At 39.6% G+C, this 17,397-nt stretch overlaps 1 protein-coding gene across 3 annotated transcripts in view; it reads right to left on the reverse strand.

Annotated features, from left to right (window-relative positions):
* Window positions 1-17,397, reverse strand: part of LOC6049443 (dual 3',5'-cyclic-AMP and -GMP phosphodiesterase 11) — a 157,172-nt gene that overhangs the window by 29,293 nt on the left and 110,482 nt on the right. For 2 of the 3 annotated variants that reach the window (XM_038258447.1, XM_038258448.1), the window contains exons 5-6: window positions 11,005-11,067; window positions 10,155-10,410 (exon numbers count right to left, since the gene is read on the reverse strand). In XM_038258447.1, the coding sequence (XP_038114375.1) occupies window positions 10,155-10,410; window positions 11,005-11,067 (319 nt within the window). The remainder of the gene's footprint in view (window positions 1-10,154; window positions 10,411-11,004; window positions 11,068-17,397) is intronic. The other variant, XM_038258449.1, reaches the window with a different exon arrangement.

The raw sequence follows: 17,397 nt of genomic DNA on the forward strand, positions 1-17,397 counted from the left end.
GTTGTAGAGGGTTAAAATTGATTGTAAAATTATCAAAGAAACCCAAAATATGACCAAAAGTTGATTTGTTGACACTTTAGCTCAATTCTGAGGGCAGAATCAGATTTAGCAGGCAAAATTATATGGAGAAAATTTCATTAGGGTGGTCCCATACAATTTTACCTTGAAAATTAGACATAATCAAATGAAGATAACTCGATTTTAAAGAAAAATACCTCTGATTTTTTCAGCGTTTATAGTGCTAGATCTCCTCTTTCGAATGCAACCTGGCGCTCACAATTTGGCATGAGCCTTTTTGAGATATTTGAGTTTTAAATTTGCATCTCTTTTGCCTTAAATAGCTGTAACTTTTGACCCTTAAGTCTAAATTGACCTGTAAATAAAAAATGTTTGTTTTTTAGAGCTCCAAAAGTGCTCCAAAAATCACTTTTTCTAAAACTTAACCCTGAATTGCTAAGTTAAAAAACTGATTTTTGAAGGTTTGCTCAGACGCTTTCTCTAAATTTAGTCGTAGAAGGCGTAGATTGTGAGATAAAATTTTGGAGTATTGGACAAATCGCTTGGATTGGCGAGCCTAACAACTTTCTAGAAGACAAAAAAATCCTAAAAATATTCCTGAATTGTTAGATATTTAAAATCTCCATAATCGTGAACCACCCTAATTTTGAACCAAACTTAAAGTTGCCCTTTTTTATTTGCAACAACTCTCCTCAAGACACCAAAGCTCCAAAACTTCACAATTTTTCGGAAAATCAATTTTCCACTTAATCCTCTATCATTACATTTTGCATATGAGCAATTCTCTACCAAAACCGGAAATGGATTTTATTTGTATTTTTTTATTTAGATCAAACTTTGTGGGGGCCTTCCCTATGACCCAATAAGCTATTTTGTGTCAATGGTTCGCTCATACAAGTCTCCATACAATTTTGGCTGCCGTCCATACAAAAATGGTATGTAAATATTCAAACAGCTGTAACTTTTTAGTGAATTTTCTGATCAATTTGGTGTCTTCGGCAAATTTGTAGGTATTGTTGAGGACTATTGAGAAAAAAATAGGTACACGGAAAAAAAATTTGCGATTTTTTAATCAACTTTTTTTCACTAAAGCTCAATTTCCCAAAATACGTATTTTTTGATTTTCGAGATTTTTTGATATATTTTAGGGGACAAAAATCCGCAACTTTTGAGCCAACATGGTAAAAAATAGTCTTGATCAAATTTTTTTTTTTTAATTTTTTTTCGAAAAAATTGGAAAATTTCACGAATGTTTCATGTTTTAACATTGAAAATTGGACTATTAATTGCTTAGATATCGACATTAGAAAATGGTGGGTTGTTTTGGTGAGACTTAGAAAACTTCATTTTCGTGTTTCTTTTTCTTAAAGCGGCTCTATCTCAGCAACCCGAGGTCCAATCTTCAATGTCTCTTAGATAATTTTATAGCAAATTTTCTGAACTCTTCATACAAAATATTTTGAGAAATGGTCACTCATGGTCACTATTTATAAAAATCGAAAAACTGCAAATATTTCGCTAAAATCAAACTTTCGGTGGCTTTATCTTGAAAACGGAGCCCTTTATCAAAAATTCTGTAAAGTACTTTTCGATTGCAAATTCAATTTTGCATTAAAAAAAAAAACGTCAAATTTGTTTTTGCATGAAACTTCGATTTTTTCCAAAAATCACTATTTTTTCAACTCGGCGGCAGATTTTTTGACCATGTTTCTCTATGGCTCAAAAGTTGCGGATTTTTGTCCCCTAAAACATATCAGAAAATCTCAAAAATCAAAAAATACGTATTTTGGGAAATTGAGTTTAAGTGAAAAAAGTTGGTTAAAAAATCTGCAAATTTTTTTTCCGTGTACCTATTTTTGACAAAGAACTTTGTCCTAAGGGCTCTATTCTGGTGAGGTGTCAATCCAGAAAACCGAAAAATGTCGCGCGTTACGAAAATGTTGCATGCTTGGTACTGGGGAAGAGGTCTGCGACGCAACAAGGCACTGTTGCGTCACCATTTCGAGCCAATATAAACCCCGCTCGATCAGCCCAGGAAAATCATTCTATCGCTGGACGCCGAGAAGTGAACAACAACCTGGACCTGGAAGCAGATGGCCTGGAGGCCCAGAAGCAGTTGGCCGAAAAGCAGCTGGCCTGGAGCAAGGAGCAGCCAAAGCGGAGGCTGGCCAGCCGGAATATTCTGGCCACAAGACACGGAGTGGCCAGATCCCTCAGGGGTGTTCCGATGGAAGGCCATACGAGACTGGGCAATATGGGTATCAAACTTCTTGGATTTTGATACTGGTGATGAAAATGGCCATTTGGACAGTATTGGCCACAACCTGGAGTGGCCGGTGCCCTCAGGGAGGTTGTCCCGGGGATACATTTATCAAACCATACGGTATTGGGCAATATGGGTTTCAAACTTCTTGGTTTTTGGTACTGGTAATTAAAATGACCATTTTGACAGTATTGGCCACAACCTGCAGTGGCCGGTGCCCTCAGGGAGGTTGTCCCGGGGAGACATTTATCAAACCATACGGTTTTGGGCAATATGGGTATCAAACTTCTTGGTTTTTGGTACTGGTAATTAAAATGGCCATGTTGACAGTATTGGCCACAACCTGGAGTGGCCGGTGCCCTCAGGTAGGTACTCCCGAGAGGACATTTACCGAACCATAAGATTTTGGGCAATATGGGTATCAAAATTCATGGTTTTCAATACTGGTAATGAAAATTTTCGCTGTGAAAAGAAATGAATAATTAAATTGCGCAAATGGCGCGAAATGGAATTTTATAGTTTATAAAAAAAGAATAACTCTTCCATTTCGCGCCATTTGCGCAATTTAATCAATCATTTCTTTTCACAGCAAAATTTTTCTTCGCGAGCAGCTGACCGCCATTTTGTTTTGGGGTGCCGCTCTTGCAGAGCAAAATTCATCGCGCCATGTGCTCTCCCTCTCTCTCACACACACACGCGCAATAGCAAACGATAATTGCGCGACCGACGCCCTCTTGCTGGGTCGAGGTTCAGTTGCGCAATTTAATCAATCATTTCTTTTCACAGCAAAATTTTTCTTCGCGAGCAGCTGACCGCCATTTTGTTTTGGGGTGCCGCTCTTGCAGAGCAAAATTCATCGCGCCATGTGCTCTCCCTCTCTCTCTCACACACACACGCGCAATGGCAATCGAAAACTGCATGACCAACGCCCTCTCGCTGGGTCGAGGTTCAGTTGCGATTGACAAGTTGGAGCCTCGACCCAGCGGTCATGCTCAAGCTCAGAATAATTCTGGCTGTGGAAGAGGGCACATCGTGACTCATGAGCCACGGCAGATAACAGAGGGAGTGAGAGAGAGATGCTTGATGCGCTGCGCTGGCGACTCTCTAAATTCAATGTCCTCTCTTCTCCCATTTTCCTCCCGTCGGCACATCATATATGTACGTAATTTTCTTCGTGACGTTGTAGCCATCGCTAACGCACTATAGCTTCAATATCTTAAAGTGGCCTGAGTTTTAAGTAAAATAAAATAAATTTAATCTGGACATCGTACTGACCACTTGGAGGAAGCAGTTTGGAGGACCACCCGGAGCAGCCAGTCAAGGATCGACCCGGAGAAGTAGTGGAGCGCACCAACAAAATAATATGGTCCTTTTTAGAACCACCATTATCACGAAAGAGTTGTTCTTCATTTTTAATTGCTTGCTAGTTCGCTACTAGCAATGCTCATGGTGGGAGTCTGGACCCCTAAGAAATCCAGTCTTTTTTGGAAGCCGTGAGAGATTAATTTCTTTTGCAGACTGCAAAATAAAAAAAAAACTGGAGTTTATTTTAAAAAGGTTCAAAAAACCAAATTCCAATTTTTGCTTTTAGGGTGTTTTTGACAAAGAACTTTATCCTAAGGGCTCTATTCTGGTGAGGTGTCAATCCAGAAAAACGAAAAATGTCGCGCGTTACGAAAATGTTGCATGCGTGGTACTGGGGAAGGGGTCCGCAACGCAACAAGGCACTGTTGCGTGGAATTTTCCACACAGTTGCAACAAAAAGCGAATTATGAGGTTTGGGATAACCGGTACAAAGAGGCGGAGCATCCGTCACCATTTCGAGCCAATATAAACCCCGCTCGATCAGCCCAGGAAAATCATTCTATCGCTGGACGCCGAGGAGTGAACAACAGCCTGGACCTGGAAGCAGATGGCCTGGAGGCCCAGAAGCAGTTGACCGAAAAGCAGCTGGCCTGGAGCAAGGAGCAGCCCAAGCGGGGGCAGGCCAGCCGGAATATTCTGGCCACAAGACCCGGAGTGGCCAGAACCCTCAGGGGTGTTCCGATGGAAGGCCATACGAGATTGGACAATACTAGTATCAAATTTCTTGGATTTTGGTACTGGTGATGAAAATGGCCATTTTGACAGTATTGGCCACAACCTGGAGTGGCTGGTGCCCTCAGGGAGGTTCTCCGGGGAGGACATTTACCGAACCATAAGATTTTGGGCAATATGGGTATCAAACTTCTTGGTTTTTGGTACTGGTGATAAAAATTGCCATTTTGACAGTATTAGCCACAACCTGGAGTGGCCGGTGCCCTCAGGGAGGTTCTTCCGGGAGGACATTTACCGAACCATAAGATTTTGGGCAATATGGGTATCAAAATTCATGGTTTTCAATTCCGGTAATGAAAATTTTCGGTGTGAAAAGAAATGATTAATTAAATTGCGCAAATGGCGCGAAATGCAATTTTATAGTTTGAAAAGAATAACTCTTTCGTTAGATTTCGTGAGTCTTGAAAAAGACTATTTTGTTTTTGGGGTTTTTTGGTGGTTTTGATCCGAAACGGTCCGTTGGCCACGGATTTCTGGCAGCCAATCAAATCCTCCACGGAAATGGCCTCTCCGTCGGATTTCGCCCAAACGTGCCGGCCGTTTCGTCCTAGTCGATGTTGTTCGTTCAACTTGTCAATCGCAACTGAACGGTTCAGTTGCGATTGACAAGTTGAACGAACAACATCGACTAGGTTCAGTCTGAACCTCGACCCAGCGAGAGGGCGTCGGTCGCGCAGTTTTCGTTTGCCATTGCGCGTGTGTGTGTGAGAGAGAGGGAGAGCACATGGCGCGATGAATTTTGCTCTGCAAGAGCGGCACCCCAAAACAAAATGGCGGTCAGCTGCTCGCGAAGAAAAATTTTGCACCCTCTGGGGTGTTCCGATGGAAGGCCATACGAGACTGGACAACATGGGTATCAAACTTCTTGGATTTTGATACTGGTGATGAAAATGGCCATTTTGACAGTATTGGCCACAACTTAGAGTGGCCGGTGCCCTCAGGGAGGTTCTCCCGGGAGGACATTTACCGAACCATACGATTTTGGGCAATATGGGTATCAAAATTCATGGTTTTCAATACTGGTAATGAAAATGGCCATTTTGACAGTATTGGCCACAACCTGTAGTGGCCGGTGCCCTCAGGGAGGTTCTCCCGGGAGGACATTTACCGAACCATACGATTTTGGGCAATATGGGTATCAAACTTCTTGGTTTTTGGTACTGGTAATTAAATGGTCATTTTGACAGTATTGCTCACAATCTGGCCGGTGCCCTCAGGAAGGTTGTCCCGGGTGGACATTTTCCGAATCTCATGGTTTTTAATACTGGAAATGATAATGGTAATTTTGAAAGTGGTGGCCAGTCCCCTATGGAAGGTTTTCCCGGGAGACATTAACGGAACATTAACGAGTTTTGGCAATATGAGTATTTTTGCTTTGCAAGAGCAACACTCAAAACAAAATGATGGTCTGCTGCTCTTTGAGAAAATTTTCGCTGTGAAAATAAATTATTTATTGAATTGCTCAAATGAGGCGAAATGAAATTTTAAAATTTGAAAAGAATTACTCTTTCGTGAGATTTCGTAAGACTTGAAAAAAACTTTTTCTGGTTTTTTGTTTGGTGTCAATCCGGAACACTCACGTTGGCCATGGATTTCTGGCAGCCAATTAAATCCTTCACGGAAATGATCCTTTCCTGGGGTTTTATTTTGATGAAAATTTGGGGGGAAATATTTTAAAATTAATTTCTACGCCAAGCGTCAAAAGCACCAAAAGCAGTGCATGAATGATTTGAAACAATAACTCTTTCGTGAATTTTTCGTTGGCCCTGAAAAGCGCCATTTTGTTAAATTGCAGCAGAAGTTGATTCTTGTGGCCATCTTCTCGATCGTCCATCCAAGTAGGCCTTGTTTTTCTCCTTCGAAGTCATTTTGGCAGCAATTTCACGCACACGCTGGCGTGTTTCTTCTTCTCGGAGCTTGCTCTTGATTTCCTCCAGGCGTTGTTTTTTTCCGCTGCTGCTGCTGCTGCTACGATGTTGCCGGTTCGAACGATGACGATGGAATGAAAATCGTTAGCAAAAATGCTGCCTTCACGACTCCACGGCAAAACAAAACAGCCAATCAGAGAGCGGAAAGATTTTTTGCGTGGGTCAAAGCACGCGCTTGCTTGTTCAAGGCCAACTGCGATCGTTTGACGTTTGACACTTGCAAGCGAAAATTGTTATTATTCGTTCAATTTTTTTAAATGAAAATTTTGGGGGAAATATTGAAATTAATTTAAACGCCAAGCGTTAAAAGCTTTAAAAACGCACCAAAATCAGTGCATGAATCATTTGAATCAATAACTCTTTCGTGAATTTTTCGTTGGCCCTGAAAAGCGCCATTTTATTAAATGGCAGCAGAAGTTGATTCTTGTGGCCATCTTCTCGAGCGTCCATCCAAGTAGGCCTTGTTTTTCTCCTTCGACGTCATTTTGGCAGCAATTTCACGCACACGCTTGCGTGTTTCTTCTTCCCGGAGCTTGCTCTTGATTTCCTCTAGTCGTTGTTTTTTTTTCCGCTGCTGCTGCTACTGCTACGATGTTGTTGGTTCGAACGATGACGATGGAATGAATAAAACTGGCAAAAATGCTGCCTTTACGACTTCCCATCCCCACCAGTGCATCAAAATGCGAATGACGTAGGAATGGGATAACCGGCGCAAAGGGGCGGGGCATCCGTCTCCATTCTAAGCCAATATAACCCCGCTCGGTTAACCCTGGGAAATCATTCTATCGTTGGACGTCGGGGAGTAAAAAATAACCTGGACCTGTAAGCAGATGGCCTGGAGGCCCAGAAGCAGTTGGCCGAAATGCAGCTAGCCTGGAGCTAGGAGCAGACCAAGCGGAGGAGGCAGGCTAGCCAGAATAATTGAGAGCACTGGAATATTCTGGCCACAAGACCCGGAGTGGCCAGAACCCTCAGGGGTGTTCCGATGAAAGGCCATACGAGACTGGACAACATGGGTATCAAACTTCTTGGATTTTGATACTGGTGATGAAAATGGCCATTTTGACAGTATTGGCCACACCCTGGAGTGGCCGGTGCCCTCAGGGAGGTTGTCCCGGGTGGACATTTAACGAACTAAACGATTTTGGGCAATATGGGTATCAATTTTCATGGTTTTTGATATTGGTAATGAAAATGGCAATTTAGAAAAAGTTGGCCATTAGCTGCAGTGGCCGGTGCCCTAAAGGAAAGTTTTCCCGGGGAGACATCTATTGAACCAATGAGTTTTGGCAATATGGGTATCACAAGGCCGCTACCTCACGATTGTTCCGATTAGGGGACAAATATCGAACCATAGAAATATCATGGTTTTTTTAATTGAGCATAAAGAGAAATTGAGCGAAAATATAAATCCAATAATGTTTTGATTTTATCTGACGCATAATTCAACAAAATGGTTTAATTTTAAAAGCTTTTCTGCTAAGTTCTTTGTCATACTGGTCATGTGTAACATAACCACCTGCACCTTTTTTTCTCAATAGTCCTCAACAATACCTACAACTTTGCCCAAGACACCAAATTGATCAGAAAATTCACTCAAAAGTTACAGCTGTTTGAATATTCACATACCATTTTTGTATAGACAGCTGCCAAAATTGTATGGAGACTTGTATGGGTGAACCAATGACACAAAATAGCTTATTTGGTCATAGGGAAGGCCCCCACAATGTTTGAGCCAAATCAAAAAATACAAAAAAATAAAAATGGTCCAAATCGGCCGATTTCGTAGAGAGTTGCTCATATCTAATTTTTTCATGTTTTACAGTCACTTTTTCAATGTTTTGCTTGTTTTTTACATTTTCTGCTATAGAATGGCACCATTATCTTTAAAATTGTTCAAAAAATGCGTAAAGGCATAGTCTGGGACACTGCAAAAATTACTGCATACTTCTTTTTACTTAAAATATAGGAAATTTTAGTAAAAACACAGTCAAAAAAGAACCCTGAAAAAAAAAACATTTTTGAAAACATTGGCCAATTGGGTGAAATTTTTTTGGCGATTTTTCAGATCGAAGCCCATTTAGAGGCGGGGTTAGGTTGTAGAGGGTTAATTTTGCGATCTGGACCACTGTGCAGTGTTCAGGCAAATATTTGTTTGAATAAAAAAAGCTGAACTTAAGATGTTTTTTGAAATAATATTGCATTTTTCGATATATTCATGGAAAATGTATATAAAATATCAGATCAGATCAGCAGGTTGAATTTTTGGAAAAATTTCGTGATGAATTCCATTTTTTTTGTACACTCAAACCCCGATGGTTTGACAACAACTGTTGTCAAACGAACGGGGTCACTTTTTAGTTTGACACCCCTTTTACACGGAGTTTGTTTTGATAGTGTGCGTGAGCGCCGTGTAAAAAGTGACAGTTCGTCACTTTTTAGTTTGACTTTGACCAACCAACACCAACACAAACTAAAAAAGTGTCAAACAAAAAAGTGACCAACCACCGAAGGTTGAGTGTAGTATTTTGAAATATGCAAAATTTTGAACTTCTTGAGGAAAGTTTCTGTTATCTTTTGACTGGTTTTAGTCGTACGAACTCGTGCGTGCAAACATAAAATTGTATAAATGTGATTAAAAAGTGGAATTGCGACGCTTCATTCACGTTTTTTTTTTACATAAAATTATTTTTATTAGGTTTTTTTTGGTACTGAGACCTGGTCGGCTTTGTAATTATAGTTGTTTTTAAAGCTTAGAGTGATTACAGATCACAAGTTTCCAAATTTGTGAAATTATAATATCTTTTTTCTACTCCCAGTTTAGAATTTAGAAATTCAGTAGACTTGCATGCAAGAGAGACACAACATCCTCTGACTAAGGTTCCTTTTCGACGCTGTCGTGCTATCTTGTCGTACGTCGCTTTTTGACGTTTCGAGGAAAACGCGTTTTATTGTTTGACCTTGAATAAACAAAAACGAAAGCACGCAATGTAAACGCACACGTTTTGTTTGGATGACCATTCTGTGCATTCTACTGAAGTTTGGTTGAATTTGGATGCTGGAGTTTCGAGTTATAATTGAAAATGTTTTCGTTAGTCGAGCTCGCACTTGTGTCAAACGCGTTCTGACCTGAAATCCCTTTGCCTTTTGTCGCACTTACATCAATTTTCAGAGTGTGTCAAGATAGCAAGTCAAGATTGAAACTTCTTTCGTATGAAAAGTGACAAAAATGCACGGAGTTTTTTGGGTTTTTATTGGATATCTCAGGATTGAAATCGAATTTTGGAGAACTGTGAAGGTCAAAAGGTGAGGCAATGTGAGCTACACAAAATGGCGTTCTTAACTCAATTAGACCAAAAATGCACGTTCGACAAGTTGGTACGACAGCAACGATTTCAACAATTGTAACAATTGCAGGGTGTGTCAAAAAAGCATGATCTGATCGGAACCAAATTTCATTTGAAGAGTATCAACATTGCACGGGGTTTCAACGGTTTTAATAGAATACATATCTCAGGATTGAACTATTTTTTTGAGATCAGCAAAGGTCAAAAGATGAAAAATGTGACAAGATTGCACGAACACGACAGTTTTCTAAATGTTTAGCATCATCATCTCAATTTAATATTTTCAAATGTTGCCGTTGTTAATCAAAGTAGAATAACTGATTGTTTTCCATGAAATGAGCTTGCCTCTATCAATAATTCCTGTGTCCACAACGCCCTGATTGGACACCACCATTGTGTCCTCATCCAAAACCAATCCGTTAATCAATTAGACCACGTAGACCGTGACAATGTCACACCCAGCGAGATAGAGAGATAGAGTGCGATTGCATCAATACCAACCAGCTCGAAGATCAGCTCCCGTTCGTCCAGCTGGCGCAGCTCGTTCCGCGACAGCCGCTGCGGCCGATAGTGCAGGTGGTGGTGACTTCCGCTGGGACCTCCGTGGGCCGTCCCATGCTGACTTTGGCCGCAGCCGCCCCCACCGAGCGGGCCCTCGTGCTGGGGTCCGATGCTGAGGAACGTCGGCGTCCCGTCGATGGTGTTCACGATGGGTTTGAGCAGACCTCCCCGCTCGAACTCGTGGGCGGAAATTTTCCTGGAAATTTGGAGAGAGAGAGAGAGATAGAACGGAGTGAGAATTCAGTAAAGGTAACACGTGAACGCTGATTGATATGGAAAAGCCGCAACCCCCCCGTCTGCATTTAGGGGTAATTTCGAAATTTATCAAAACTGAGCTCCATTGATGTGGAAAGCGCAGTGCGCACACAGGCACAGAAATCACACACACACACTTTGTGATTGATGATAAGCCAATTTGATATTCATTTGGAGGGTTCCGGTTGCAGGTTTTCCCCGTAATATTCTAGTTGACCGAACTGATTGCCGACATTTCATATGTCAAATGATTGGAATATGGATGGATAAATTGAACACAATTTGTAGAATGTATGGTGACTGATTCAGTAACTTTACATACGATGATCGTGCGTAATACATATCAATTTTCTAAACAATGAAGCAAATTTTCAAAAGTGCAAAACATCAAATTTCCGATTCAGTTTGGGTGCCGGAGGGAATGAGAAATGTTTCAGGTGTAGAATGCACTCTAAGCTGATGCTAATAAGTATAGTTGTAATAAGTAGTAATAAGAGTGTTGACAGAACATTAACTACAAGCAGCAGTTACTAACCTCGACCGGGGTGGAATCCCGTAGAGTTCAGGAATGAAACCGGAGAATAATCCGGAAGTGTAACTGTGTGTGAGTTGAGAGAGGAACGAATACAGAAAATCATTATCCGAGGGGGATCAAGAGGAAAACTGTTATGATTGAAAATCATAACAATTTGAAATTGAAAATTTCACATTGTTGCGATTCAAGTTTACGTCATAGGCAAGCCATGTATTCAAAATAAAAGGTAAAGATCAAAATCAAAAATCAAACCATCCACATTAACGACCCCCGGGTCTTTTGAGGTCTCTATTGCAAGTTTCTGCTCGAACCTAGGAGTCCGAAGGCTTGAATGGGGAGAGCACCCAAACCTCTTTCTACTCCAAGGAACCATCCACCCCAGTGTTTGAACTGACGACCTTTGGATTGCAAGTCCAACCGCCGCCAGCGATTCCACCAGAGTAGGCTTGGTTTGGTGGGTTGTTTGTACTTATGGCATGGATACGACTCCTACACCTCGAATGACTTAACGGCCTAACAACCAAGGCCAGGACCGACATTTTACTTCCTCATCCGATGGAAGGTTGGACCAGATGGGAATCGAACCCAGAATCATTCGCTTACAAAGCGGACAGCGTAACCATTCGGCCACGCACTGCAAAAGGTAAAGATATCTTACATGAAAAAATGGACTTGAAAACCTCGAAACATTTTGGAATTTAGGAAAAAAAATTAATGTATTTCGAATGCAACCCAGCGCTTCAAATTTGGCCTGTGTCTTTTTGAGACATCGAGATAGCATTTTTTTTACCTTAAAATGGCTGTAAATTATTACCCTTAAGTCCAAATTGACTTGACAAAAAATAAAAAAGGTTTGTTTTTTTGAGCTATAAAAGTGCCCCCAACATAACTTTTCTCTAAAACTTAACCCTGAATTGCTACGTTAAAAAGCTGATTTTTTTAAGGTTTAACCACATGCTTTCTCTAAATTTGGTCGTAGAAGGCGTAGATTGCGAGATAAAATGTTAGTGTCTTCGACAATATTGCTTGGATTGGCAAGTCAAATAACTTTCTAGAAGACAAAAAAAACGTAAAAATATCCCTGAGATTGTCGAAATCACCCTAATCGTAGACCACCCTAATTTTCTACGAAACCAAAAGTTGCCCATTTCTATTTGCAACAACTCTTCACCATTCACTACCTCTAAAACTTCACCATTTGAGCAATTTTCTACGAAATCGGCCGATTTCGACCATTTTTATTATTTGTGTTTTTTTATTTGGCTCAAACTTTGTGGGGGGAAAGCCCAAAAAAACTATTTTGTGTCATTGGTTCACCCATACAAGTCTCCATACAATTTTGGCAGCTGTCCATACAAAAATGGTACGTACATATTCAAACAGCTGTAGCTTTTGAGTGAATTTTCTGATCAATTTGGTGTCTTCGGCAAAGTTGTAGGTATTGTTGAGGTCTATTGACAAAAAATAGGTACACGGAAAAAAATCCGATTTGTTCTATTAAGGCCGTTGCAAATATTTTTTGAAGTTTATGTCCCTCGACTCTGACCAAAGTCGAGGGGACCTCTGACCAAAGTATAAAAATTGAAATTACGAGCCATGGTTTCAAAAACTTTGAAAAATATTTGTAACGGCCTAAATTGCTTTTCACAAAAACTCAATTTCCTAAACTACGTATTTTTTGATTTTCGAAATTTTCTGATATGTTTTAGGGGACAAAAACCCGCAACTTTTGAGCTACAGAGAAGTATGGTCATAAAATCTGCCGCCGAGCTATGATTTTTTGAAGAAATAGTGATTTTTTGAAAAAATCGTTTTTTTACCAAAATAAAAGTTGACCTCAATTTTTTATGTAAAATTAAATTTGCAATCGATAAGCACATTAGAGATTTTTTGGTAAAGGGCTCCATGTTCAAGATAAAAAAAAATAAAAAATAAATTAAAAGATATAGCCACCGAAAGTTTGATTTTAAAGAAATATTTGCAGTTTTTCGATTTAAAAAAATAGTGACCATGAGTTACCATTACTGAATATATTATTTTTGAAAAGATCAGAAAATTTGCTATAAAATTGTCCAAGAGACATTGAAGATTGGACCACTGGTTGCTGAGATACAGCGGCTTAATGTAACAGAAACATGAAAATTGAAGTTTTCTAAGTCTCACCCAAACAACCTAACATTTTCTAATGTCGATATCTCAGCAACTAATGATCAGATTTTCAATGTTCAAACATGAAACATTTGTGAAATTATCCGATCTTTTCGAAAACAATATTCAATATTACGCCCTTTTGAAATTTTAGTCATGATTAAAAAAAATCAAAATATTGTTTTCGAAAACATCTGGCAATTTCACGAATGTTTCATGTTTTAACATTGAAAATTGGACCATTAGTTACTGAGATATCACATTTTTTTCAAAAAATCAACTCAACTCGAAAGCAGATTTTTTGACCATACTTCTCTATAGCTCAAAAATTGCGGTTTTTTGTCCTCTAAACATATAAAAAAATCTCAAAAATAAAAAAAATACGTCGTTTGGGAAATTGAGTTTTGTGAAAATAGGTAATAAAAAATCGGCATTTTTTTCCGTGTACCTATTTTTTCTCAATAGTCTTCAACAATACAATTGATCAGAAAATTCACTCAAAAGTTGCAGCTGTTTAAATATTTACGTACCATTTTTGTATAAACAGCTGCCAAAATTGTATGGAGACTGAACCAATGACACAAAATAGCTTCTTTGGTCATAGGGAAGGCCCCCACAAAGTTTGAGCCAAATAAAAAAATACATAGAAATTCCATATTCGGTTTTGGTAGAGAGTTGCTCATGTTTCATTTAATGTTGTGACCTGAACCACTGTGCACTGTGCAGTGTTGCCAAATACGAAAATGTTGAGCAAACAATTATCACCAACCTATTAAAAACATAAGTTTGGAACAACATTCAAATGAATTTAAGGTCTAAAGTCGATTTTCCAAAATCTCAATATTTTCTCAACACTGAATTCAGTATCATGGGAACCAAAAAGATGAAATGCACTACGGGTCCACGGTACTACCACGACCCATCTTGTTCTACCGAGGGCCAGCTGCAATACACGCCGAACGAGTGACTTCATTTCCAATTTTATTTTAGTTACAAAATGCATTTTTAAATCTTCGAACGAGCACTAACACAGCACAAAAAAGATGAATTTTGGAATGTTGAAAATTTGGTTGGTTGAAATTTGTAAAATATGAATTTGATGAAAATTCATTAGAAACTGATGAAAATTCACCAATAATATTACACTTTTTTTTTACACAAAATCTGTCACCATTTCCTGATGAATATTACCATAATTTTTCTTTCTGTGTACGTGAAAACTGAAGATTGCATTCGATTGCTGAGAGTTTTTGCTTACATTAAATTAAAAAAAAATTAAATCAACAAAATGAATATTTCTTGTGATACCACGTTTTAATGTTAGAAAGTCCTGTATTGCTTAGCAACCGATTTACTAGTCCATCAATTTTCTACAATATACTGTGCAACCTTAATAAAATATCATAAATTTGAGATCAATTTGGACACAAAATTTAAGTAAAATTCATATAAAAACGTTACTTAATCCACCTTAAGGTGGTTGGTGCCTTCCTCGCATTCATGTTGTATTTAAGGTTGTATTTACAAACTAATTTAAGATTTTTTTTTATTTTTTTTCATTTATTTTTTTATAATTATTGATTTTACTTGAACAGCAATTTTCAATTCTTTTTTTTACCAACACTCCAAAATAAAGGAGTTATATATTTCAGTAAAAAGTTCGTGTAAATCTTTGTCGAGACAAAATGATGCAGCAACATAATTAATACAGATTTTTCCAGAAGAGACGCAGACACTGCTTAAGCAATGTGGCAACCGGGCGATACGCATGCAAGGGGGTGTGGCTGCCAATCCCCCGCGTGGTCGGACCAAAATCCCTACGCATGCTGCGCGACTCTCGCGCGTAAGCATAAAGATCCGGCCTTTGAGGTTATGCAAAAATCACCCTTTTTTGTAGCTACAAAAAAACTTTTTCTTGGCATAACTTTAAAAGTACTTCATTAAACAGAATAAAATTTAATAGGGTCTTAGGGGACCCCAAAACGAACAGAATAAGGCGGATCCGGCCAAAATCGGTTCAGCCAGTTCTGAGATAATCGTGTGGAAAAAAAATCATGTCTACACACATCCCCACAGACATTTGTTCAGAATTTGATTCTGAGTCGATAGGTATACGTGAAGGTATATCTAGGAGTCGTATTTAAGAAGTTCATTTTTCGAGTGATTTTATAGCCTTGCCTCAGTGAGGTGAGGAAGGCAAAAATTGATTGATCATCTCTTTGTCTTCCCGATTTAAGCTACCCAACCAAAAATTCTTCTTTAGTAAAATAAACAAAACCGCCTAGTTAATGGATTAATTCGACCGTCTCTTTCATAATGTCCACATAGCTTTGACCTTGACTGTCTGCCACATGGTCTACATCGTCCATAAAGCCGCGTAGTACCAATCAGCCAGAATATTCATTACATTACATACTGAGCATGCAGACACATGGACGTTATCTTTCGCGGCCCCCGAAAAAAGTCACCCGGCAGATGGACGGATAAACGGACACCGGGAAAAAAGTGGTCCCCCGACGGTCGTCGAAAGTGACCGGGAGATGTTCCAAAACGAGTCGCTCCTTTATGCATAACTGCCCTGCTCAATAGAAAATTATCCCAACGATAACTGTCCGCTGGGACGTAGTTACATGTTGGGAGGAGGGGTTGTCCACAAATGGCGTGATGTTTTCAAAATATTGATTCTTATTATTGAAACAGGTTAAAGAAGAATAAGTTAAGATCAGAACTCAAATCATGGTTTCTATAAATTTGCAAAAATAGTCAAAATGTATTCACGTAACGTAATGAATGAACATCCAGAACGAAACTGCACGAGTGACAGCGTCTGAATGTCACGCCACATGTGTGTCTGCCCTCCTTTATGGTCCTTCGGTGACACGAAGCGATGGTTTGGCGTTTGGCCCTGTGGGGTAATGCTATGGAATTCGTGTCCGTTATCATCGGTTCCTGCGCCCCCAACCCGGAATAATCATGCTTGCATTAGCAAACGATGCGACGGCCTTTGTGGTTTGCCAGTGATTCTAAATTTGATTGAAAAAAAATATCACCAACCGATTGAAAACATAAGTATAGAACCAAATTCAAATGAAATCGGCTTTTCAAAATCTCAATATTTTCTCAACACTGAATTCAGCATCATGGGAACCCAAAAGATGAAATAGACCACGGGTCCACGGTACTGCCACGACCCATCTTGTTCTACCGAGAGCCGGCTGCAATACACGCCGAACGAGTGACTTCATTTCCAATTTTATTTGCCAATTAATTCCACCTTAATGACTATCGGCACGCCGGTCCACATTGCGGAACCCAAACGGGATCGACCCGGGTCGTAAGTATCGGCGGGTCTGTTAAGTTGGAGTTATTGAGTGAGAGGCGAAGGTGAATCCACTTTCATCTAATAGACCGTAACCTCCCACGGAATGCTAGTAGAGCTTTCGTGGAAGAAAGAAGGCCGGAATTAAATGGTTTTGGCCTGGTGCGATCCTTTCCGGGGGTCCGGATTAATAAGGATATTAAGTTTCAGTGCTGAAATGATTTCATTGGATTTCGGTGCAATTTCCGTTCCGTTCGGGAGGCTTAGTCGGAAGTGGATGCCAAAAGAAGTTAGTTTTTACGATGATTGCATATTTGAGAGGACTCGGATTAGGCAAGAAATGAGGAAGATTGCCCTTTAAAGAAATCATTAAATCCTTATCTCCAATCTCCATCTGCCCGTGTGGATCAATCGGATCGCGCACTGAAATGGAATCCAGAGGTCGCTGGTTTGAACCCCGTGGCAGGCACGGGGGGTGACATTTATATCTCACTACACAGCAAAAAATCCGATGGTAAAATCGCATGCTTGCACATCACATTCGTCAAAATAAACACTTAATATTACACACTGCATGTACAATTTTTGCAAACACAAAAAAAAAGTTGCAACCGACGGGATTCAAACCCAGCACCAACACCCAAGTAGCATTTGGCAACATGATAAATTTGACTAAGTCCAGTTTTTGTTTTGTTTTGCTGTAGAAACATATTAATGACATTTTAGCAACAATACGTTGCAATGTTGCAAACGTTTCGAATTGAAAACAACTTTGCAACAATCCATTTCGTTTTGTAATCGAAACATATTGAAAACTTATTGGTTCCATTGTTGCAACATGTGACTTAGCCCGATTTGTGTGCTAAGAATAATATTGAAATCAAAAATCCATAGATACAGTTCAGCCCAACCATTTGCCCTTTCAT

Source organism: Culex quinquefasciatus, chromosome 2, assembly GCF_015732765.1.
Source record: "Culex quinquefasciatus strain JHB chromosome 2, VPISU_Cqui_1.0_pri_paternal, whole genome shotgun sequence".
Classification (NCBI taxonomy): domain Eukaryota; kingdom Metazoa; phylum Arthropoda; class Insecta; order Diptera; family Culicidae; genus Culex; species Culex quinquefasciatus.